This window comes from Mercurialis annua, linkage group LG2 (genome assembly GCF_937616625.2).
Source record: "Mercurialis annua linkage group LG2, ddMerAnnu1.2, whole genome shotgun sequence".
Classification (NCBI taxonomy): domain Eukaryota; kingdom Viridiplantae; phylum Streptophyta; class Magnoliopsida; order Malpighiales; family Euphorbiaceae; genus Mercurialis; species Mercurialis annua.
In genome coordinates, this window is record NC_065571.1 from 1,437,534 (window position 1) to 1,459,771 (window position 22,238).

At 35.1% G+C, this 22,238-nt stretch overlaps 3 protein-coding genes across 3 annotated transcripts; 1 reads left to right on the forward strand and 2 right to left on the reverse strand.

The window, feature by feature from the left end:
- The first annotated feature begins 1,459 nt into the window (after window positions 1-1,459).
- On the forward strand, window positions 1,460-8,960 carry LOC126668960 (kinesin-like protein KIN-13A). The gene is made up of 15 exons (XM_050362222.2): window positions 1,460-1,641; window positions 1,725-1,808; window positions 1,894-2,187; window positions 2,579-2,800; window positions 3,419-3,607; window positions 4,316-4,417; window positions 4,556-4,633; window positions 4,812-4,893; window positions 5,300-5,462; window positions 5,682-6,014; window positions 6,786-7,004; window positions 7,111-7,702; window positions 7,788-7,853; window positions 8,343-8,539; window positions 8,673-8,960. Exons 3-14 carry the CDS (start codon window positions 1,948-1,950, stop codon window positions 8,523-8,525), a joined length of 2,469 nt encoding a protein of 822 aa, XP_050218179.1. The 5' UTR covers window positions 1,460-1,641; window positions 1,725-1,808; window positions 1,894-1,947; the 3' UTR covers window positions 8,526-8,539; window positions 8,673-8,960.
- Window positions 8,961-9,432: 472 nt separating this feature from the next.
- LOC126669847 (ubiquitin-like-specific protease ESD4) lies at window positions 9,433-13,478 on the reverse strand. The gene is made up of 8 exons (XM_050363414.2): window positions 12,483-13,478; window positions 12,318-12,397; window positions 12,040-12,232; window positions 11,593-11,673; window positions 11,375-11,494; window positions 10,781-10,884; window positions 10,628-10,700; window positions 9,433-9,924 (listed from the first exon to the last, which is right to left on the reverse strand). The coding sequence occupies exons 1-8, from the start codon at window positions 13,245-13,247 to the stop codon at window positions 9,862-9,864; spliced, it is 1,479 nt and encodes a 492-aa protein (XP_050219371.1). The 5' UTR covers window positions 13,248-13,478; the 3' UTR covers window positions 9,433-9,861.
- A 3,031-nt stretch (window positions 13,479-16,509) lies between these two features.
- On the reverse strand, window positions 16,510-21,961 carry LOC126667358 (uncharacterized). Its single transcript, XM_050360314.2, has 11 exons — window positions 21,592-21,961; window positions 21,336-21,519; window positions 20,942-21,010; window positions 20,744-20,842; window positions 19,737-19,816; window positions 18,854-19,655; window positions 17,785-18,479; window positions 17,368-17,452; window positions 17,222-17,273; window positions 17,088-17,137; window positions 16,510-16,599 (listed from the first exon to the last, which is right to left on the reverse strand). The coding sequence occupies exons 1-9, from the start codon at window positions 21,864-21,866 to the stop codon at window positions 17,238-17,240; spliced, it is 2,325 nt and encodes a 774-aa protein (XP_050216271.1). The 5' UTR covers window positions 21,867-21,961; the 3' UTR covers window positions 16,510-16,599; window positions 17,088-17,137; window positions 17,222-17,237.
- Window positions 21,962-22,238: the final 277 nt, after the last annotated feature.

Genomic DNA, 22,238 nt, shown 5'->3' on the forward strand with positions numbered 1-22,238 from the left:
ATATTATAATTAAATTTAATATAATTTTATAGATTTTTTTCAAGCGAAAATTACATCGACATGCCATTAGTTATTTACGGCTATTATTTACAATCTACAATTATCTTATCGGTTGCGTTATGTATCGCTTAACAAGTCACGTTATCTTGGCAAATGATGCTGCCTCTGACGTCGTAATCTTGCGTCTTGTTTTTGCAGTCTTTCATCAGTATTTTAAGTGTATATAGCCTTCATCTTTGATAATCCATAATTTTTTATTTTTGTGTCCACAATGGAACTCAAGCTCAAGACCTGAAGCGCTTTGAACCTCACTTCTTACCATTTGAGTTGGAAACCATTGGTAAATTTAATTTCAAAGGTTACAAATTATTGCAACTTCTTTACTACTCGCTCAGTTTTCAATCGATTCCTTACGCAATTCCAACCCATCTCAAATTTTTCCCCTAAGCATGTGTAGGTAACTAAAAATTCTCTGCATAAATAATTTCGAAAAAGAAAAAGTAATATTAATTTTACTGTGATATAATATAATATAAAATAATATAATATTTATAAAAATATAAAAATTATATTGATTATACTACAATTATGATATTATTTTTTTGTTTAAATTAAATGTACCAAATTTAAATTTTTATTTTAATTATAGTGAAAAGCAAAATTTGATTTTTAAAATTAATTTATTCTATATATGGGAGATTGAAAATCAAAATTAAAAAAAAATCAATTTATATTTTTAGTCCATTTGTCAAATATATCATAATATTTAAATATTATTATTTTGATTTATAATCTTTTCAGTTTTTTTAATATATCCACGATTCGTTTGAGCTGTCATGATATAATATTGCGTGTTTATATGTATAAATTTTTGAATATTTAGCATATATAACATCGTGTCGCATTAGCTTTGAAAAAGTCGTGGATATATTCAGTATAGATCGAAAAAATGATAGACCAAATTGATAAATCTAATAGTTAGTAGTATATTATTCAAACATGCTCAATTTGTTGTTAGATACATTTATTTTGAAATTTCAATGATTTAAGTTAATTATTAAGGCGCTTCATAAAAAAAAAAATTGTAGTGAAGCAGCCCATTTTAGAAAAAAATAAATGAAAATATTTAAGAAAAAAATAAATGAAAAAAATAAAATTAATTATATAAATAATAATAATATTGTAATTTTAGAGGTTCATAAGATTGAATTTGACAGAAAAACATAATTTCATAAATACAAGTATATATTTTTAATTTTATGTAACTTTTCAAAAAAAAAAAATATTAAATAACATTGGTCAAGTATTATCAATTTAAAAATTAATTATATTACACATCTGTTCCAAATATAGCTAATTAATCATTTCTCAATTGCTTTGGCAAAAAAAAAAATCAATTTCTCAATTTGTAATATTATTACGATTTATATAATTCTGAAAGTTTTGTTCATTTCTTTCTTTCACTGCTCTTACATTTATCATTTCTCCATTTCTCTGTAAAATAAAAAAATTAAAACAAAACAAATTTCTCCTTCTCTCCTTCCTTCCCATTCCACATAGATGTTAGGGTTTCTGGTTATTTCAACAGTTTCAGATCTTATTATATTTTAACCGCGATTGGATCTCGATCATTTTCATCTGGTTCGTTGATTTCATTCTATTTACTATCAATGCGGTTGTTAATTTATCCTTAAATTCATGATCATTTTGTTTTTCTAATGCAGAGATTTGTTTGATTTTAAGCTTTGGCGGTTTCTCGAGGAATTTGTGTTCTATGTTCTACTCCGGATTCGAATTTTCTCCTCCTTGTAAGTCTTTTTAATTTTGATTTTGTTGCGTTTTATATTTTAATTCAATGTATAATTTGTGATTCTATTGTTTGTGTGTGTGAAGGTGTGTTGAATTAGATCTTGTAAATTGGCTCCGCTTAAGCGATCCCAGCGCCACATGGGCGGTGGCCAGATGCATCAGCAGACCAATGCTGCTGCGGCGACCTCTTTATATGATCCTGCCGCGGCGGGTGGTGTGTCCTCGCAGCATAATGCTGGAGGAGGAGTTCCCACTACCGATGCCGGTGATGCGGTGATGGCTCGCTGGCTTCAGTCTGCCGGTTTGCAGCATCTGGCCTCTCCGTTGGCGTCTACTACCGGCATTGATAATCGCCACCTGCCTAATCTCTTAATGCAGGTATTGTATTATTGCATATTGTTAATATCATTGGATTTATGTTAGCTTCTATTTTGTTTCAATGTGTTTGGTTGGTATGCTTTTATGTGTATTTTTAAGTAGATGCTATTATTTGGAATAGAATGTTGTTGATATATTGAAGTTGATACACGTAAATAAAATGTTTTTAAAATTTGTTTCCGATACATCCATGTTTTCAGTTGGATTATTGTATAGAGTAAGTATCTAAGAGCTTTGAGTTTCGGTGTGGATTATTTGTTTAAAACCATATTTTTTGCCTGGAACTTAAGTTTTGACAATTAGTTGTAAGTTTCCATGTAAATTTGCTTGAGTTAGGTTTGGTTTTCTTTAGAATTTGAGAAACATACATTTTGTTATACATTTCTAATAGGGTTATGGAGCACAATCTGCTGAAGAGAAGCAGAGGCTTTTCAAGCTAATGAGAAACCTCAATTTCAATGGGGAATCAGCTTCTGAAACTTACACATCAACTGCACAAACTTCAGCTGGTATGGCAGCATCAGATAGTTTTTATTCTCCAGAGTTTAGGGGTGATTTTGGTGCTGGCCTTTTGGATCTTCATGCTATGGATGATACAGAGCTTCTATCTGAGGTATGGTGTTTTTACAGAGCGCCCTTTCTCTAATTAGGAGTGTTAATCACCTTCTTCTTATTTGCCTTTGTCTCATTTATTATCTCAGTTAGTGGTTAGCAAATGTGGGTTGCTATAAGATTTTTTATGATGCCAGAACAAGGTAATAGAAGGGAAAAGTTTAGCCGTTGTCTGAATGAGTGAATGGCTGCTCATTAGCGTGGTTGCCTGGCTTTTGCTTTTGAACTAAAATGTATTGTATTTTAGCATCCTTTGTGGTTCATTTTTATTTAAGATCCCCCTTCCTCCTTCACGAATTTGGGGTGTTCATAACTGTCTCGATTAATTATGTTATTTGGATTTCGGTTACTGACTTCAAATTTCAATGCTGGTGACCCGATTAGTCCAAGAAATTTTGTTCTGGTCTTTCTTTCCTTTTGCTGCTGTCCCGCCATTTTTACTAAATTGGTTATAAATGTAATAACTTATTACTCTTGCGATACATTCTTTTGAATGTTTGCTTGCAATTAGATTTATGTTAATGCACAGGTAATTTCATTCCTTCTTGCTTGCATACAAGGCCCTTTTGTTAATACCTTTTATCTATGCTAATGGATTGGTGTTCTGGTATTTTTGCAGCATGTCATGTCAGAGCCTTTTGAGCAATCACCCTTCATGCCTGGTGGTTCAAAAGGATTTGACAATGATTTCAATGTGACTAGTGATAGACAGCAAAGAGGGCAAAATGATCCTGACTCATCTGTTGCCTTCACTAATGACAAAGATATCAGTACGAGGGAAAATAATGTGGCTAAAATTAAAGTCGTGGTATGTTGGTTATATGAACTGTTCCCACTCACATGTGCATCTGCTTTAGGTGTCATGTAACCAAGTTGTTGATGCTCACACTCAAATGCAATATGTTTTACTGTTAAACATCTGGTTAAGTATTCAGGTCACTAGATAGTAGATATAATATGCTTGTTTTTTTTTTTTTATTTCTGGTCTCTTTTTCAAGTCTCAGCTGTTTTCATACATTTACTTCTAGTTTATCAACTTGTTTGCTACTTTTAGAAATTAAGAAAAGCTGCTAATACCAATGAGCTATCGCTCAAATGGTATAAGTGCTGTGGAACAAATTGCTAGATCGTGAGTACAAATCCTCCTAAAAACGCTCTCCTTTTTAATTATATAAAAAAAAAAGCTGCTAGTTTCCTATGGGATCTATTTTATGAACCAAGAAATGTGCAGTTTACAGAGGAGATGTTGTGTGTTAAGACTTGAGAAATAAATTTGTTATGGTGTTTGGAGAATTGTAAATGTAGAATGATTCTGGATTAGGAAATTTGAAACATGAATTTTGACTTTAAATGGATGGATGACACATTCATTGGATCAAATTATGAGCATATGTATTTTTAAATTTTCATAATGTATCAGCTCAAGCTAACCTATCTATTTTTATATCCTTTTCTCCCAATTTGAAACTCTTTTTTTGTATTATCTTCTGAAAGCTTGTATTATTTGTTGTCACAGGTACGGAAAAGACCATTGAACAAGAAGGAGACTTCCCGAAAGGAGGATGATATTGTTACTGTATTGGAGAATTCTGTAACTTTGCATGAGCCAAAGTTAAAGGTGTGTATTGCTATAGGACAAATTTTTTATTCCTTTGAATTTGTTCGGAAGATAGAGACTTCTTGATTGATTCTAGCTTGGTAGAGCATTTTCTTCTCTTTCTTCATGAAAACTAATGTCTCTTTCTGATGGGGGCAGGTAGACTTGACCGCCTTTGTTGAGAAGCATGAATTTTGTTTTGATGCTGTTCTGGATCAGCATGTCACCAATGACGAGGTAACTTGTAATGCTTTGTAATTGAGATAAAGATCATCCTTGCTGGCAGGCCAGAATAAATGCTAAGGCTGTTTACTTCCAATTAGGAATTAAGCTTCTTATTGTATTCAATAACATGGATTCAACTATCTTCAGTTTATCGGTTAGAAAAAATTGATTGTTTTATGTGCTTGAACAGGTTTATCGTAATACTGTGGAGCCAATTATCCCCACCATTTTCCAAAGAACTAAAGCTACATGTTTCGCATATGGTCAAACAGGTATATATCATCATGCTTAGTGTCTTGTGTGCTCATCATGTTTTCATATTATCAACGTTCATAGAGGAGCTTGGTACAGTTAAAGAGGGAAAAATAGGTTTTTAGATAAAAGTCACTTGTTCATAAAGTACATCAATATCTAGTACTAATAAGTGCTAGAGGTGTTAATTTAAGAGGGAAGAATAGGTTTTAAGATAAAAGGCACTTGTACTGGATTTCCTCAGCCTCTTGTCCATTTCTCTTTTTTTCTCCTGTTGAGTTGGATTAGGTAGTATGCAGATTCTCCTTGATATATTATGTCCTTACTATTTTATTTTATTTGTATTTGTGTTGCCTTTTGTGAAGCTAATTGTGGTCTAAATGATGTTGGGGATGAATAAAAGAACTGACAACACTTCTATTTTAGGTAGTGGTAAAACATTCACCATGCAACCATTGCCATTGAGAGCTGCTGAAGATCTGGTTAGATGGTTGCATCAGCCGGTTTATCGTAATCAGAGATTTAAACTGTGGCTTAGTTTTTTTGAAATATACGGGGGGAAACTTTATGATCTTCTCAGTGAAAGAAAGTAAGTATTTCACATTGGTCCAGTAGTTCATTTAATTCTTTATAGTAATCTAATAGTCCCAAGATGGAGTAATTTGGTTATTCGGAAAATAACTGAAAAATGTGCTGCTCATATTATGTAGAGATGCATTTATTCTATCTGCATGGCCATTGTTCATGAAAAGTTAATCATAGATCAATAGTACACTGGTAGCTAAATTACTTTTTTGTTCTGAGACAGGAAGCTTTGCATGAGAGAAGATGGGCGGCAACAAGTTTGCATTGTTGGACTGCAAGAGTTTGAAGTTTCTGATGTACAAATTGTTAAGGAATTCATTGAGAGGGGAAATGCTGCAAGAAGTACAGGATCTACCGGTGCCAATGAGGAATCATCAAGGTCGCATGCTATCTTACAGCTTGCAGTTAAGAAGCACAGTGAGGTTAAAGATACCAGGAGGAATAATAACGATGTAAATGAATCAAAAAGTGGAAAAATGGTTGGAAAAATTTCTTTTATAGATCTTGCTGGTAGTGAACGAGGTGCAGATACCACTGATAATGACCGACAAACTAGGTATTGCTTTTGCACTAAAATATTGTAACATTTCTTGTAATAACACTGATTTTTTATGTGATATTTGTATTTTTCTGTTACGCCCAACCCAACTTAAATGACCCTTACAATTTTGATAATCATGGAATTGGATTTTATCCTGAAAGATCACCATATATGATATGTTGTTAATTCAAGAAACCTGGCTTGTGATTTGCCTGGGTTTCCTTGTACTTTCCCTACTTGTTTTGCCTGCATCTCATTCATTATGTCATAAGCTAAAATCTATAAAAAGGTTAGGTGACATTTGTGTTGATTGCCAAGTCATTGGTAAAATTCTTAGAGGGGTCCACTTGGATGAGAAATCTGTATTGAATGTTTGAAATTGTGAAAAATGGTTGGTTGACATCAGTATTTGAATAGATGCCTCTCTGATGCTGTTAAATTAATGCAATCACCACTTAAATGTGGATCCAAACCGTCCTTGGTTCTCCGAACTAAATTAACTGGCGACCACAAGGCTAATATGCGGTATTCGGTGCTCTTTAATGCATATTTCTAGGTCATGTCTTGGGTTTGATTATGAAACAAATATTTGTTTCTCATTGCCTGTTAATAGATTCCAGTTTTGATTGAATAATTTATTGCTTGTTAGGTGCCAGGGAGCTAGTACTATCAGCTAAACATGTAGTAATTGGCTCTCTATTTGGCACTGCTTTGTGGCTCCTCATTTACTTCTGAAATGAATATATGGTTTTGCAGTTGCTGATGCCGCTTTTCCATTCATTTTAGGATTGAAGGTGCGGAAATTAACAAGAGCCTGTTGGCCCTTAAGGAATGTATTCGTGCTCTGGACAATGACCAGATTCATATACCATTTCGTGGGAGCAAACTTACAGAAGTACTCCGTGATTCCTTTGTTGGCAACTCTAGGACAGTGATGATTTCTTGCATTTCTCCAAATGCGGGTTCGTGCGAACATACACTCAATACTTTGAGATATGCTGATAGGTACATATTTTACTCATCCGAGTAATTATCAGTGTAACCACTGATCTGGTGGTCTGTTGTCTTTATACTTGACTAAAATGTTTTTTGCATATTATCAAACGGACAGGGTTAAAAGTCTTTCAAAAGGCGGTAATCCAAGAAAGGATCAGATTGTAAATTCATTACCTCCAACTACTAAAGATGTGTCATTAATACCATCACTGCCAGCTGCTTCCGATGTAGATGATGCTTATGAGCAAGTAGAAACTAAAGCTGGGGATACAGGTAGAAGGGCTGTAGAGAGAGAAACTTTTGCCTACAACCCGGCTACTGATTATGACAGACAGCCACATAGTTCTACTTCAAGTTACCCTATAAATGGGCGAGAAGAACGTGGGTCTTCCGGCTCAGCAGATAGAGAGAGGTTTGAAATAAACAATTCATATGGGGGCTCCACAAGTCAAAAAGTCTATCCATCAGTCTCCCAAAACTCGGTTGATGCAGAAGAGAAGGTGCAAAAGGTATCACCAACTCGTAGAAAAGGAGTTAGGGAAGAAAAACCAGAGAAGTTGGGTAATTGGTTGAAGAAAGAGAGCAGTGGATCTGATGTTTCCTCCTCAAACTCTAGGCAGCAGAATATGGGAAACTATACCTCAAATAATACCATGTTGAGAAAATATGAACCACTTCCAGATGGGAATATCAATGCGATACTTGAGGTTGGTGATATACATGAGGTGCTCATGGTCAATAGATAAGTGGATGTTTTATGCTTTATTTATCTGTTTCACTGGTTATTTCTAGGAAGAGGAGGCCCTAATCGCTGCTCATAGAAAAGAAATCGAGGATACAATGGAGATTGTTCGTGAGGTAAGCTGAGATTATTAATATTTTATGGATTGCCAATTCTAGTTGAGTATTCCACTTTAATTGACATTTTAGATTAATTTTTTTTGTTCAAATACATTTGACGTTTCCGATAAGCAATGCCTTTAAATTACCCCTTTTCTCTATCATACCCCTATTTATTATACGCTACTTTTGGAAATATACAAAGCTAAAAAATGATTGGCGGAGTTATTATAAGGATAGTATAGTATTTTATACATATATTAATTACATTTCTTAATTTATACGCACAATTCTAAAACGTCAATTAAAGTGGAATGGAGATAGTAGTATTTTGGGGGGTTTATGTCAATTGACTTCATGAATGTTGTCTCTGCATAATATTGTTTGTACTTTGGCATTTGAATATGTAATTACTTTCATGATGGTTTTGAATTGAAGAAGATTTTTTTTCCTGGTTCCGAAGATGGAATGTATATATCCTGATCTTTTGTGCGTTTTCGTTGGCAGGAAATGAAACTGTTGGCAGAAGTAGACCAACCAGGTAGTCTCATCGACAACTATGTGACTCAGTTGAGCTTTGTACTCTCGCGCAAGGCTGCAGGTCTGGTTAGTCTACAAGCTCGTCTTGCAAGGTTTCAGCATCGACTAAAAGAACAAGAAATACTTAGTCGGAAAAGAGTTCCTCGATAATTGTGTATGATGAGGTCTCGTCTTGTACTTTTGGTCTCTCGTCTACGTTTAGTTAATTTGATGTAATTGGTTAATCTTGTGGGAATTGATTGTCTATTCAACCCTGTATATTTTCACTTACAAGTGTTTATTTTCTTATTCTTGCAGTTTCAAGATGGGAGATGTTTTTTGGTTTATTGAGACTGCATACCAAATATGTCAAGTGCAAATGTTGTTTCTGAGTGGTGAGGGTTCGGATTCGTTACGAGCAATGGTTTTGTTAAATGTATCATTCTAATTCTGATGTGGCTTTTCTGATTTACGGGTTTATGGTCTAAAGTAGTTGTTAAAAGACGAATAGAAACAATTTTCTGCCCAAGGAAAGAGAAGAAAATACAAAATGTGAATTATATACTTTCATGAATTTATACTTATACTTCGCACCAAGTTATTTCAGGATTAATTCTTGATGCTATAATTAAGGATGTAAATGAGCCCTAGCTAGAGTTATGCCTAGCTCAAACTTGGAGCTTAAATTTTTAAACTCAAGCTAAGTCGATGTTGAAGCTTAATTCAAATTTAATAAAAACTAAAAAAAATTTTTTTTTTAATAAATCATATTTGATACATTTAATATCTTTTGCTATAAAATATGAAATTCAAACAATACGTATCTAAATTTAGAGATATAAGAAATCAATATAGTAAAAGAATATGAATTACTAGCTTCACAAACCTCTTTAATATTTACTTGAGAGCTTACCTTACACTTTTTTTGAGTTAGTTCTCAAATAACTTGCGAGTCCTGGTTATAATGTATAAAAATAAATGAGATCTAATATTTTCTTTGGTTAGTTATACCAAAATATAAATATTTTGGCTGTTTAATTCTCAAACATTAAAATTTGATCATTAGACTCTAAGAAAATGCAGCAATCTTGGAGGTCAGTGAAATGGAGAAAGAAAAAGCAAACATTCTATGTTACAAATTACAAACGCAACTCGCAATAATAAAGTGCAAGCACCAGCCATCAGCCGGCGGCTTGTTTACTATTGAATTCTTCACCACTCATCAATTATGAACATAATTAAATCAATTAAATAGACCAAAAATGCCTTGTAACCACAACATATTTGACAAAGGCTGAAAGATCCTACATTCACAAGTATATGTAATCATCTGATTAATACAGCACATCTGCTATTATTAGCAGAATTGCTGAAACAAAATGAATGTAGCGCATTGAGCACCATCCACATCTCTGACTAGTAAGCTCCCAATCTCAATCTCTCTTTAGCTGTACCGATCAGTAAGCTCTTAATCTCATAATCTCTTTAGCTGCATCCACTTCTCCAATCAGTCAGCTTTCAGTCTCAATACCTCTTTAGCTGTTCGCATCCGAAAATAGGGCATATGCTCCTAAAAATAATAGGAAAAAAAACAGGGGCTTTAGAGTGATGATTGATGAAATAAACCATCAATCAAGAAAAAAGAGATTCTGAAAAATGATGCATCGGTTCTTAGAACAATGAATCTGCAGTTTACTGCGCAAAAGAATTTTCAGGTACCGGATCAGAAGCATGATACATTTGCATTACAACAAATATGACATGCAGTCATTACAACATTATGCCAGGATGCTCCCATTAGAACTTTGACATAATCAACATTTAATCAGCATGGCAAACAGTCTATTCATCGGATAACCATCAAAACAAGCTCCCTCATTCCAACAAGCATAAAGAGGAAGATGGACACAAGGTAGCACGAACATGGTGAAACAGGACACTTGGACACGGACACGGCAAACCGGTGTTATTTTAAGGTTTCCTATGTTAAAAATGAAGTTTTGTGTCCGAAACGCCAAGTTTCCGGAACAGGAAATGATGATTAAATGAAATGTCCGTGACATTAGCAGAGAGTAATGTTCTTACATCACATATTTGCATGTGCTTAGGCGTAGAGTATGGTTTCATCATAACTACGAGTTTAGGTAGATGGATATTATCCTTTTTGATATATCATGTTTACAGATTTAAGTAACTGTGATAAAAGGCTTCAAATTAATGACCTAATACCAATGCTTAACAAACAAAGACCTATAAAAAGAATGTTTTAGTACCTGGCCAAAACAAAGACCTACGTCTCTGCTATAAAAATCTGCATATTTGATCATGAATACACCGCAATCATACCTGTTAATAAAATATAATATGGTATCAAATCGAGGAATTTTTTTATCATACAGATCTGAAATAGACGCAAGAATACATACCCATTCTCCTGTTCAGGAAGATCTTCAACAAATTCACGTTCCCAATTACTTACATCAATTTCCTTTTTACTCTTGTCCTTCACTTCCTCGACATAATATTTAGCCTGGCACACATCATTAATTAACATCAGCCATGATCTGGAGCAGCATATGAGTAAACCCCATTTATGCTATATTCTACTTTCTGTACACTTTTTTCTTATTTTCCTATACTTTTAGGATGAAATTTTGCACCTTTATGTTGCACATCAATAGGTAAAACAACAAACTCATGCAAACTCCCAAATTTCAAAGTTCAAACCCGCACCACTCATAGATATGGAAATTTAATTGTTTTGCGTCTTCCCAACCCTTTTCATGAGCTGACTTGCAGCTGAATGTAACAAGACCTTGAACTATGTACAAAGGGCTACATAACTAGTATTGGTATCCTTCGGTCGGCTACATTGCTACGTACACATTTTGGAAAATAGAAATGACTAATGTAATAGATATTTGAATCAACATCGCTTTTTATACAAATCAAAGAGACCAGCACTATGTTAGCTGCATCTCCCCGACAAACGAAATCTAAAGCAACACTAGGATTCATACCAGAGCTTCCAGCACTTTGAAGTCCCTTCCTTTGAGCGAATCAAGATATTGGAATTTCTGATCCTTCTTATTGATAACTGCCAAACACCAGTGGACCTCTCTATGAACAGGAACAAATATCTGAACAAAATGGCAAAAATTCATCCAAGGATAAGTGTCACTTAGACACAACAACAACAACAAATTGCGAGGAGTGAAGTTAATGTGCATAATTTTACTTTATCACAATCCATCAAAAAGTATCCCAACTTCCTTTCTGTGGTCCATCTTCTGACAGCTTTATAGTTCCCGTTCAGTAACTGCACAATACATTAACTTCAGATTAAAAACAGAAAATAATCAACTAATCAAGATATGAATACTGTTACGTATTTAATTCAAAATAAAACAGTGCCTAGATTAGTAGTCACGTGCAGGGGAAAGGAAGAAAAGAGACATAGAAATTAGTGTATTTAGTTGTAACTACATTAATATCAACGAGAAATTATAAGAACACAACCAAGAAAATAATTACAAGAAATGGTGAACAAGTTTAAAGGGCGACAGATTAAAGGAACAGGGCATGCCAACTCCGCCTGTACAAAACCAAAGATTCTAAGACGCCCATTAACGATTTGTATGCACAAGTCTGAGATGAGAAATGGCAATTAGCAACTTGCACCAACCTTTTTGTAGAAAAATGTGTTGAAGAAATGGCATTTAAGAAACCTTTGTGGTTCCCGCATTTCTCTTTCTTTCAACAACTCTAGGTACACGTTGATCACCTCATCATTCAACCATGCCCCTGGTGCAAGGCAATGCAAAAGTTCCCCCGTGATGTCAATATTCGAATTCTTGTGAGTAGCCAGAGTCTTCCTCCTGTAGAAAAATTAATTATTGTTACCTACTGAGAACATATTGGCACTGCACTATAGAAAGCTTAAAATTAATGGAGCATGCATACCTATAATTAGCTGTAAATGCACGTTTAACCTCAGTCTCTTCCTCCTTTGTAAGAGGTATAAAGGGCTCCTTGGGAATCTCCTATAAATCGATTACGTCTTAATAAAAACAACATAAGCTAGCTCAATAACAGAACTGAAAAAACAAGATAAAACCAGAAAAATACCTGCAGTTTCTCTTCCGGTTTCTTCAGGGGCCGAAGCAACTGGTATAAGCTCCGCCTTTTCTCATTCAATTCAATCTCAAAATCCAAGGCTTGCAATTTTGGATTCCTTCTCTCAGCATTCTCTAACAATTTCTTATAAGCCTCAACACTAGATACATCCAATTCACCATTCAATACCAAATACTCCAATTCTCTCCCCGCATTTCGTAATCCCAAAATCCCATCATTAGTAACCACTGATCTCTCCTCCAAAATTTTCACATCATTATCATCCACCTTATTCTTATTTCCCCCCAAATCCCCATCTTCCCCTTCTTCAATACTAGAATCCTCAGACACTAAAACCGCCTTTTCGCGCCTATCAAATCCGTTATCAACAGCCCCAATTACGGGCTTATACGTAGCCAAATACCGAAAAGCACCAACTGCACTTCTCTTAGCAGAATCAAGCTTCTTACTCAAGAAATTACCCATATCATCACCACCAAAAGATTGTCTCCTATCCGCTGAATCGATATCGTTTGCCCTAGACAACGATGACAACCCAAATTTAACTATTCTACAAGGCGCATGAACTTCTCTACGAAACTTTGACTTATTTCTAGGCTCCGGGTACCTTGAAATTCTAGAGACCGTACTGTTTGATGAGCCTAGGGTTTGGTTTGAAATTTGTTGCATGTAAGATAATTTAGGTTTTTTTGAAATATGAAAATCGGGTGAATTTGAAAACGGATCTCGCTTACTGTTGCTCGTTAAAGCTCCCATTCTATCGAAAATCTAAATAAGTTACAAACCCTAGAAATTTAAAATCCATTTACGAAGAACAGCATTGCATTTGAAAAATCTTGTCGATAAATTCGTTTGAATTTTGAAGACTAATAAACATAAACCCTAGACGAAAAAAACAGAAAATAAAAAAGAAAGTAAATTATTTGATTGCGAAATTGGAGGATTAAAGAATGGCGAGAGAGGAGAATTTAAAAACTCAAATTCAGAAGAAATTTTTTTGTGTTGATTTGCTTTTAGATTTTTTTTTTCTTTTCGCGGCACTATAAAATGCGAAATTTGATTACTGTTGTGCATTAATCTCATATAACCAAGCGAAGTTAATTATGTAAACTTCAAAAGATTAAAAAGAAAGAGCAAAAACTACTATGACACCCCTCCTATTTTGACATAATTTATAGTTTAGTCTCTATTGTTTGAAAATCGAACAATATAGTCCTGCATTTTTGTTTTTGTCAACGATTTAATCCTTCCGTCCATTTTGAATGTTAGTCAACAAAGTTAATAAAACTATATGGTCCTCTATTTTTGTTTTTCTCAATGATTTCATCCCTCACTTTTGTTTTTTTCAACGATTTCGTCCCTCAGTTTTGAAGATTAATTTACCCCTAAGTCCTTTAACTTCGTTGACTAACACTAAAAATGGATGGAGAGACTAAATTGATGACGGAAGTAAAAGTGAAAGGTTATATAGTTTAGTTTTCAAACAGAAGTGACTAAAGTGTGAATTATGTTAAATGTGAGGGGTCTTACAGTAATTTGCTCAAAAAAATGGGAAAAGGTTTGGTTTTGCCCTAATATTTGTATCAAAATACGAGTAACCCCTTCATGACAATTTTGTCTAAAATATAACCCTATTTTAAAGATGACTCAGTTATCCGTTTCTTTCAAACAATGTTAACCTCCCGCTTCACGGAAAGGGGATAATTAAATCATTTTGAAAACTTTAAGGATGCGTTTAATATAAAATATGTTAATGAAATAGATATTAGAGGCATATTTGTATATATTTCTAGAAATATTAATTCATGCCAATACTCCAAAGCAAACCCGCAGTTAGCAAAAATGTGGCTGGCAGTTTCATCATCAACGTCGCATACTCATAATAGATAGGGCTAACATCAATTTTCTTCTGAGCCAAGATAACAATGGTATGCAAAAGGTCATTACTATCTGGCATGAATTCCAAATTTAACTTGCGTTACATGACAGGTGGTATCATTTTTTTTTTAATATAGGATTCATGAGGTTTTTGAACGGGTCTCAACTACGAGACGATATCTTTAAACCTTCCATATTCTGACTAATCTGCGGGAGGCAAACTCTGACGCCAAATTTTAAACGGCTGCATACATGAGTCCGGTTCGAACCCGCGACCTCACTTACCAACTCATATGCGCCAGTGTTTTAAAAACCGAACCGGCGGTTCGGCCACCGGTTTCCGGTTCAACCAGTTGAATCGGTTTGATAATTTAAAAAATGATTCACCGGTTTTTTACCGGGTCAATCCGGTCCGATCCGGTTCAACATCAGGTTTTTTACCGGTTCAATCCGGTCCAACCCGGTCCAACCAAAAGATCTGATTTTTCGCAGTTTCAGACCGGACTACTGGCCGGTTCGCGGTTCAACCGGTCCGACCGGCCGGTCCGGTCCGGTTTTAAAAACACTGATCTGCGCCTTGAAAATGATAGCCAAACAATAAAGAGCGTGTAAGAATTTTTCCGCTAACATAGCAAGATCAAAGTCGTACAGTTTTTTATATTCCAAGCTACCATATTTTTTCGATGGATTGGAATTTCCTCAAATTCATTTTAAATTTGGGAAAATCATATTCACGATCTACACCGTTTGTTATAAAATAAACGGTGTAAATCAAAAAAGTACAATTTCAGTCAAATTAATCTACACCGTTCATTTTACAACAAACGGTGTAAATCGTGAACATAACCCTCTCATGTTCAATGAATTTGATGGAATCTCAATCTTTTTTGATAGGCACAACAACCATTCCCATCAAATGCAATGAGTACTTCACATTCGCTTTTTCTTCATTAAAAGAAAATTCATCTCAGCACAAGATCTTTGCATAGCTTGTGCCACTACTTTTACAAAATTTCGTACCTCATCGAGAAAGAAATTCCCAATCTTTAATAATTATTTGTTTCTGTCAACTAAGGAGGGCAGCCCCAAGTATTTGGAAAACCAATTTATTTTCTTCAGAGTACATCTCCATTGGAACAAAACATGTAGTTGAAATAAAGTTATTTTATGTTTTGATGGAGTTCTTTTAATTTATTAAGATTTTAAAATTATCATCATAAGTATATAACAAAACTTTATCAATATAAAACCATATGGTATTCTAATAAAAATTTAATTACAGAGCCAAATCCTTAATATATACTCCCTCCGTCCCGTTTAAGAAGTCCCATATTCTATTTTGGGACGTCCCATTTAAAAAGTTCCATTACTATTTTTAGAATATTTTTCCATTGAATACCCCACTTTACCCTTATTTTAGTTATCTTAAAAGAGTTTTATGGAAAATTCCACTATCATTAATAGGGGCAAAACATGAAAAAATATGAAAAGACAAGAATGATTAATGTTTTCTTAATCTGTGTGTAAAGTCAAATGGGACTTCTAAAGTGGGACGGAGGGAGTATATATATATATATATATATATATATATATATATATATATATATATATATATATATATATATATATATATATATATGCATACAAATATACATCATTTAATTGTTAACAAAAACTAAAATGAAGAAAGAAAATTGAATAAAATGATGCATCTGAAACAGCAGAAGAGAAGTGAGCTATTGTAATTAGCTCAAGTCTCGATATTCCATAGGTCGAGGCAGGTGTTATGGTCTCAGCGAATAGGATCTCGTTTCCTTGATTTTCCCTGTTAATAGACATATAACGAGATTCTATTCGCGGGATAACAGTGCGCCAACAGCAGGTATACCTATAAATTTACACAAGCTGCACAACAGCAGCCACTCTCAAGGTCCCGTTTTGGAGTTGTTCCGTGAGCTCATCAAACAGCAGAGCGGTGCGCCAGCCCCAGCCCTTGGGAGCTTTTGGTAAAAGAGTACCTTTTTGTTTAAAGCTGCCAAACACCATTACTTCCCTCTTTGATGGACAAATCAACTGACAAACGAAGCCAAAAACAGATACCATGTTATTTATAGAACTGCATCATTACATGAACATTATGTAGACAATTACGTTAACAGAGTTTGTTCACTGGCAGTTTCACCTGATAACGCGCAGTAACCTTCTCACGAGTATCCACATAAATGTGTGCCTAATAGTTCAAAAGTAGGCAGTTTCATAAGTGGCGTTCAGTGAATGAAACACATAACTATCCCCAAGATTCCTTTTTCAAGGGGGAAAAATGCAGGAAATAAGGAGGATTATAATTCATAAGGAAAACCACAAAACTACAATAAAGAACCCCTTTATAAAAATACACTTTAAGCTTAAAAATTGCATCTTTACCTAAAAAAAAATCTTTTCACTTTTTATACTTTTAGTTTACGTATAAAAAAATACATCGCGAACACATATAAGATACCTCAAAGATTTATCTCTGATACATTTGTAATATGGCGCGTACAAAATGAGAACTTTTAGGTACAAAGTGAAAACTTTTAAAGCACAAAATGAAAACTATTTTGAAAAAAACGCACTTTTAATTTTTTTGACCTGGTTTAGACTATTTTTGTAATTTTCCCTAATTCATATGATCCAAAAATCAGAGCATCTCAAATTTTGGTTTTCCATAATGCTAACCTTTCTAACAGGATCAGTTATCTCGGCCTTCCTTCTATGAAGAAATAATCCTGAAAAATACAAAAATAAATAGACAGCTTGTCATCTTGCTACACGTGGAATAGATTTCACAAGAGAATTTCTGGTCAAATTACCAAGAGTTCGGCGCCCTTAAGGATCCTCATCATTAAAGGCCTGAACACTAACCTATAAAATTAAATGGACTTATAAAATTTTAACCAGTGTAAGAACATTAAAAATTGAAAGACAAAGCCCTGTATGGATGATTTATATCATATACCTTCCACAAAGAACCAGCATAAAAATATTCTACAGAGTGCTTGACTTGGCCATCACTAAGCCTGTGCACATCCTCAAATTCAACCCTGTGGTATCCATATCAAATTCGGACAAGACAAAGAGGTGTTAGTTTACAGGCAGACATTGATTAAATTTACAGGAAATAACATAAATGGAAACAAATAGTGATATGTGCAGAAGTGGATTCTCATCTTAACTGAGAGGACAGAATAAAATCAGCTAGATGACTTATCCTTGAAACTAGCAAGCACGACTTTGAGATTTCAAAAAATCTGGTCAAAACATACTTAGAGAAACAGATCTATTTGTATAAGCAACACAGTCAAATAAACCAGGAATTGAGAAACTACTGGTGCTAAGAAGTAATACTTAAACCTGTACAGAAATCACAACTCACCCGAAACGAAATGGAGGAAAATGACTTAAAGGTGTTTTCATATCTAAAGATATCGATGAGCTATTTGTGTTCTCCCACTCAATTCCAATAGCATGTTCTGGCGACTCGAGCATCTGCACAGGAATGCCACTGGTACTTGGTGCTGAAATGGATGTCCCAGACAATCTTCCTTGCAGTTCTGCCTCATATCCTCTCTCCATATGCTCTCCATGAACATTGCTGGCACTGGTCCCTCCTTGGCTTAACCCAACCAAAGCTGTTAACCCATCTCTGGTTAGGTCTCCATTGTGATCAGTTCTACTCTCTGAATCCTCATTACCAACAGACTGCTGACAGTTTCTGTTCCCCATACCAAAAGGCACACGGGAAAATACAAAACGCGTTGGCGGCCATGCAGCTGTTGGCACATATGTAGTTCCACGTCCAATACCAGCAAGCCCATCAATAGGTCCCCTAACATGCACTCTGACGGGCCTAAAGGGTCCATTTCCATCACATTGAGTCGAATCAGCAACATATACATTTCCCATGCTACCAGAAGTATTGCTGTGATCATGATCATGCATGTAATAACCGGTTGAGGCTGCTCCCTGTGAAAACCCAAATGGTTGTCTACAAGTGCATGCTACACTTGTGAAGCAGCACATTTTACATGTATCAGCACCAATTTCTTGTACTCTCTGGCTTAAAAGCATCTACATAATGGCCGACAAATGAAAGACTTAACATCCTCAAAAAAATGAAAAAACAAGAAGAGGTAGTAGCTAGTAAGAATTGAAGAAGACTACAAAGATAGGAAAGATGCAATATTCTTCCAATAGACAGAAAAAAGACAGTTTTAGATCCAGTAATCCCTAGTACATGTTTCTAGTTTGATTGAAAAATCAAAGTTTCAGAAAAGTGGGGCAGGCAAGATAGGGATGAAGCGAGCAGTGGCTTCTTAGATATAATATCTCGATTGGTAGCACAAGCTGAACTAGACTAACTACAGACTCTTCACTATAAGCCGGTCCTATATTGCAGAAAAACTGAAAAAAGATTTAGAATTACACCAAAGTTAGTAACTAACCTGCAGCCAAAGACCATCATTGACAGCTTTGCAAGGAAAACCCAATTCTTCAAGCTGTTTTCTCACGTTCAAAAGTGCCTCAAAAGACATGTTACAATATAAAAGTGAACCCCCTTCAAATATATTGACAAAAGTATCATACTCCTCTTCACGAACCCCGCAATTACATTTAGCAAAACTTTTTACTTGTCTTTTTCCAACAACCCTTCCACCCCATGAAAGAGGAGGCACGCCACATCTTCCCCACTCACTGAGCATGAGCCCATTACAGGATGATTGTGTTGTGCAATGCCTGGATTGATCACCACTGGCCCAATTGTTGCTATTCAAATGGTATGAGCCTGTTTCAGATGGCCCTTCCATTGTCCCTCCACTAGACCCTAGTCCACTTGTTCCAACACCAATTGGCATTTCAATATATGAACACGAGGTTCTATTTCCATTGATTCCAGGAAAGGAGTTAGTCAATGAGGAAGATCGTTCTGCATCAGAGAGAGGCATGGGATCCAAATTTGACTGCTGGGAATCAGAAACTACAACTTTGAAGTCATTCACAGAATCAATAAGTTCAACCAGAAGACCATGAGCCCCACTTTGGACTTCTATTTCATTTTTTGAACAACGTCCCACTTCTGATTCCAATCTCTTTCTACAGAAATTATCATCCAGACTTTTTCCTTTCGCTTTTGAAGAGTCAGAATGAAGACCCACGCCCATCTCAGAACAGGATGTTCCCTGCTCAGAATGTTCTGTATTGCATGGAGCACATTTGACAAGCAGCGCGTACAGTGCCAATTCAAACCTTTTAACAGAGAAACATAATATTTAATAAGGCCTCAAAGAGTGTCCAATAGAAAACCCAATCAAGTGGCAACCTACTTACCGTTTCTCTTCACTAAGTACCCACAGTTCATCTGAGGTCAATAATGCATGTAAAGTGTGAGAAGAAAGCCTTGGAAGCACCTATATCAACCAAATAATCAATACTTCAGAAAGATTATTGACCAAATGTCAGGAAAATAACACATGTAAATTCAAAGAAGAATGACAAAAACTTAACTACAATACTGCAACCAAAGTTGCAATAAGAGATAGATCCTATTACACCATAAGTTCTGATTTCGAAAAGGTGCACCAAGAATAAAGTCATTACAGCCAAAATATTGACAACTAGAAAACAAAGACTGAATTGAGAAGTAAACTAAAGCTGAAATGTGCAGCGTACCATACAGCGAAAAGAAACTTCATTAGCATTTCTATGACTGATACAATAATAATGGCATTTAAGCTAACATACAGATTTCAAATTTCAAATTTGTGGTTTGGGGTTCGTAGGCCGGGATATCTGTCCGGGCTTATGGGCCGGGCTTGATCTTTGTTGGACTTAATGACATTTAAGCTAAATGAGCTTGCTTCGCCCCTATGGTACGTTATCATATAGACATTCTAAAGTATTAGATTGCATATCTAGAAGAGCAGTCAAAACGATAAATTGGGTCCATCAAAACTTAAAATCAAAATCAACAACATATTGAGTAAGATAAGTAACCAATTATTATATTATTATGATATCTCACATATTTGTATGTCCTTTTATAATCTGAACACCATCAGTAGAGCATATAAATTTTGACACCAGTGTGTAATCGATGAAGTTTCATCATAGCCCTTGGTAATCAGGGTATTAATCCCAGTGTCATTCAATGGCATTTACGTTGATAAGCTAAAATTTAGCGCTACTGATATTAGTCATAAGCCAATATCATCCTCGTTATAGTTAATACCTAATGATGGATATGGGGAACGAGCCATTTTATTGGTTGACCATGGTAAATGCCAAGCAGAAACAAAAATTTACGTAACTAGATATTTAATGAGTTCAACTTATACCTCTTTCAATTCCATGGCACCACTTTGACAAAGGTAACACCAGCAAGCATTTCTTACACGCTCTCCATGTATCCCATAATCTTGACTCTCTGCAAATACCTAAAATGCAAAAATAACCCTTAATAATAAAACACAAGAAGTGTAACGATTCAAGTACATAAACAACCATCAAATCCAATCAAGTTTTCGAAGCTTAACCTGATAAGCCAAGAAATTGGAAGTCCACAATTCAGAGATTATAAAATCTGTACATATAGTGCATAAATCCTGCATCGAAATCAAGATTAAAACATTTTTAAAAAATGTTGATCCAAAGTACTACAGCACAATTAATCTTTTTTTTTTGTGACAATGACTCACTACCCCAAGCCGAAGCCCAAAATCATTATCAAACTGCGGGATGTGGACCGCCCGCAAGCCCACATACCTGGTAATTCCGGGCTATAACGGCCAGCAAAAAGGGTGTAACCGGGGTTTGAACCCACGACCATGGCGCCCAAATGGCCGAGCCTTAAACCACTAGACCAAACCCATATGAGCAAAACAATTGATTTTAACATTTAAATTCAGCAGTTAGTGTGATAAAAACTACCTGAAGGTCAAGAAAAGAAGCAGCAGCCAAGACACGGAACGCATTAATATCATTAAGTTTAGGGTGATGACCATAGAGATAAGCTAAAGCCACAGCAATAGCTTCACCATTAACATTTTTATCATCCACATGTAAATTCACAATTGGTGAGCTAGCTTCCTTCCAAGGACCATGCAACATATTCCTATAAAAATCACCAAAAATTCAATTGAAACCGTAAAATCAAAAAATTAATCAAAAAATTCAATTAAATTACCTGAAGTAAGAGCTGCGAGATAGAATCAGCCGATGGAGGTGATACGTGGCGCCCATAGCATGGACGACGATATCGGAGAATAAACCGGAGTTAAAACCCTCGATATGGATATGATCGCAAAGAGAAGTGAGATTACAATCGAGTGCTCGCAATTCCGTGGTGGTTCTATCATTGTCTGGCTGTGAGGAGGGCTGAATCGTCATTTTCATTTGGTGAGGTCCATAAGCACGACATGACGGTTGTTGCTGCTGATGCTGTTGAAATTGGCCTTCCATTGATTAGGTTAGTTTTATTAAGGTTTTTTTATTTCGCCATTGAAGAACACAGAGAAGCTTTGATTTGTAATTTATATTTTTTTTTTGAAAAGGATTTGTAATTTATATCTGTATGGGAAAATGTGTAGTAATTCCATGAGTCAGTCAGATACATGTAATGTACGATGCACAAACTCGAAGAAAACGCAGCGTTTCGAGGGAATGGCTTTGAACAAAGTGTCAACTCGGTCCTCAAACTTGTGTTTTGAAATCCAATATATCATTTTTCACTTTTTACTCAATTAGATCTCTAGATTTATATTTTGGAATCAAATAGACCACTTTAGTCAATTAGATTCTAAAATTTGTATTATAGCAGTTAAATAAATTCGC

What these genes read in the sequence shown, in the direction of transcription:
- LOC126668960 (XM_050362222.2), top strand. Translation starts at nt 1,948, where the DNA reads ATGGGCGGTGGCCAGATGCATCAGCAGACCAATGCTGCTGCGGCGACC. An exon ending in ATACAGAGCTTCTATCTGAG is followed by an intron (nt 2,801 to 3,418) that starts GTATGGTGTTTT and finishes GTATTTTTGCAG; the next exon opens with CATGTCATGTCAGAGCCTTT. An exon ending in TTTCGCATATGGTCAAACAG is followed by an intron (nt 4,894 to 5,299) that starts GTATATATCATC and finishes CTTCTATTTTAG; the next exon opens with GTAGTGGTAAAACATTCACC.
- LOC126667358 (XM_050360314.2), bottom strand. Translation starts at nt 21,866, where the DNA reads ATGGAAGGCCAATTTCAACAGCATCAGCAGCAACAACCGTCATGTCGT. An exon ending in GTGCCATGGAATTGAAAGAG is followed by an intron (nt 19,817 to 20,743) that starts GTATAAGTTGAA and finishes TGGTTGATATAG; the next exon opens with GTGCTTCCAAGGCTTTCTTC. An exon ending in ATGCTGGTTCTTTGTGGAAG is followed by an intron (nt 17,274 to 17,367) that starts GTATATGATATA and finishes TTAATTTTATAG; the next exon opens with GTTAGTGTTCAGGCCTTTAA.
- LOC126669847 (XM_050363414.2), bottom strand. Translation starts at nt 13,247, where the DNA reads ATGGGAGCTTTAACGAGCAACAGTAAGCGAGATCCGTTTTCAAATTCA. An exon ending in GCATTTACAGCTAATTATAG is followed by an intron (nt 12,233 to 12,317) that starts GTATGCATGCTC and finishes ATTTTTCTACAG; the next exon opens with GAGGAAGACTCTGGCTACTC. An exon ending in CTTCCTGAACAGGAGAATGG is followed by an intron (nt 10,701 to 10,780) that starts GTATGTATTCTT and finishes TTTTATTAACAG; the next exon opens with GTATGATTGCGGTGTATTCA.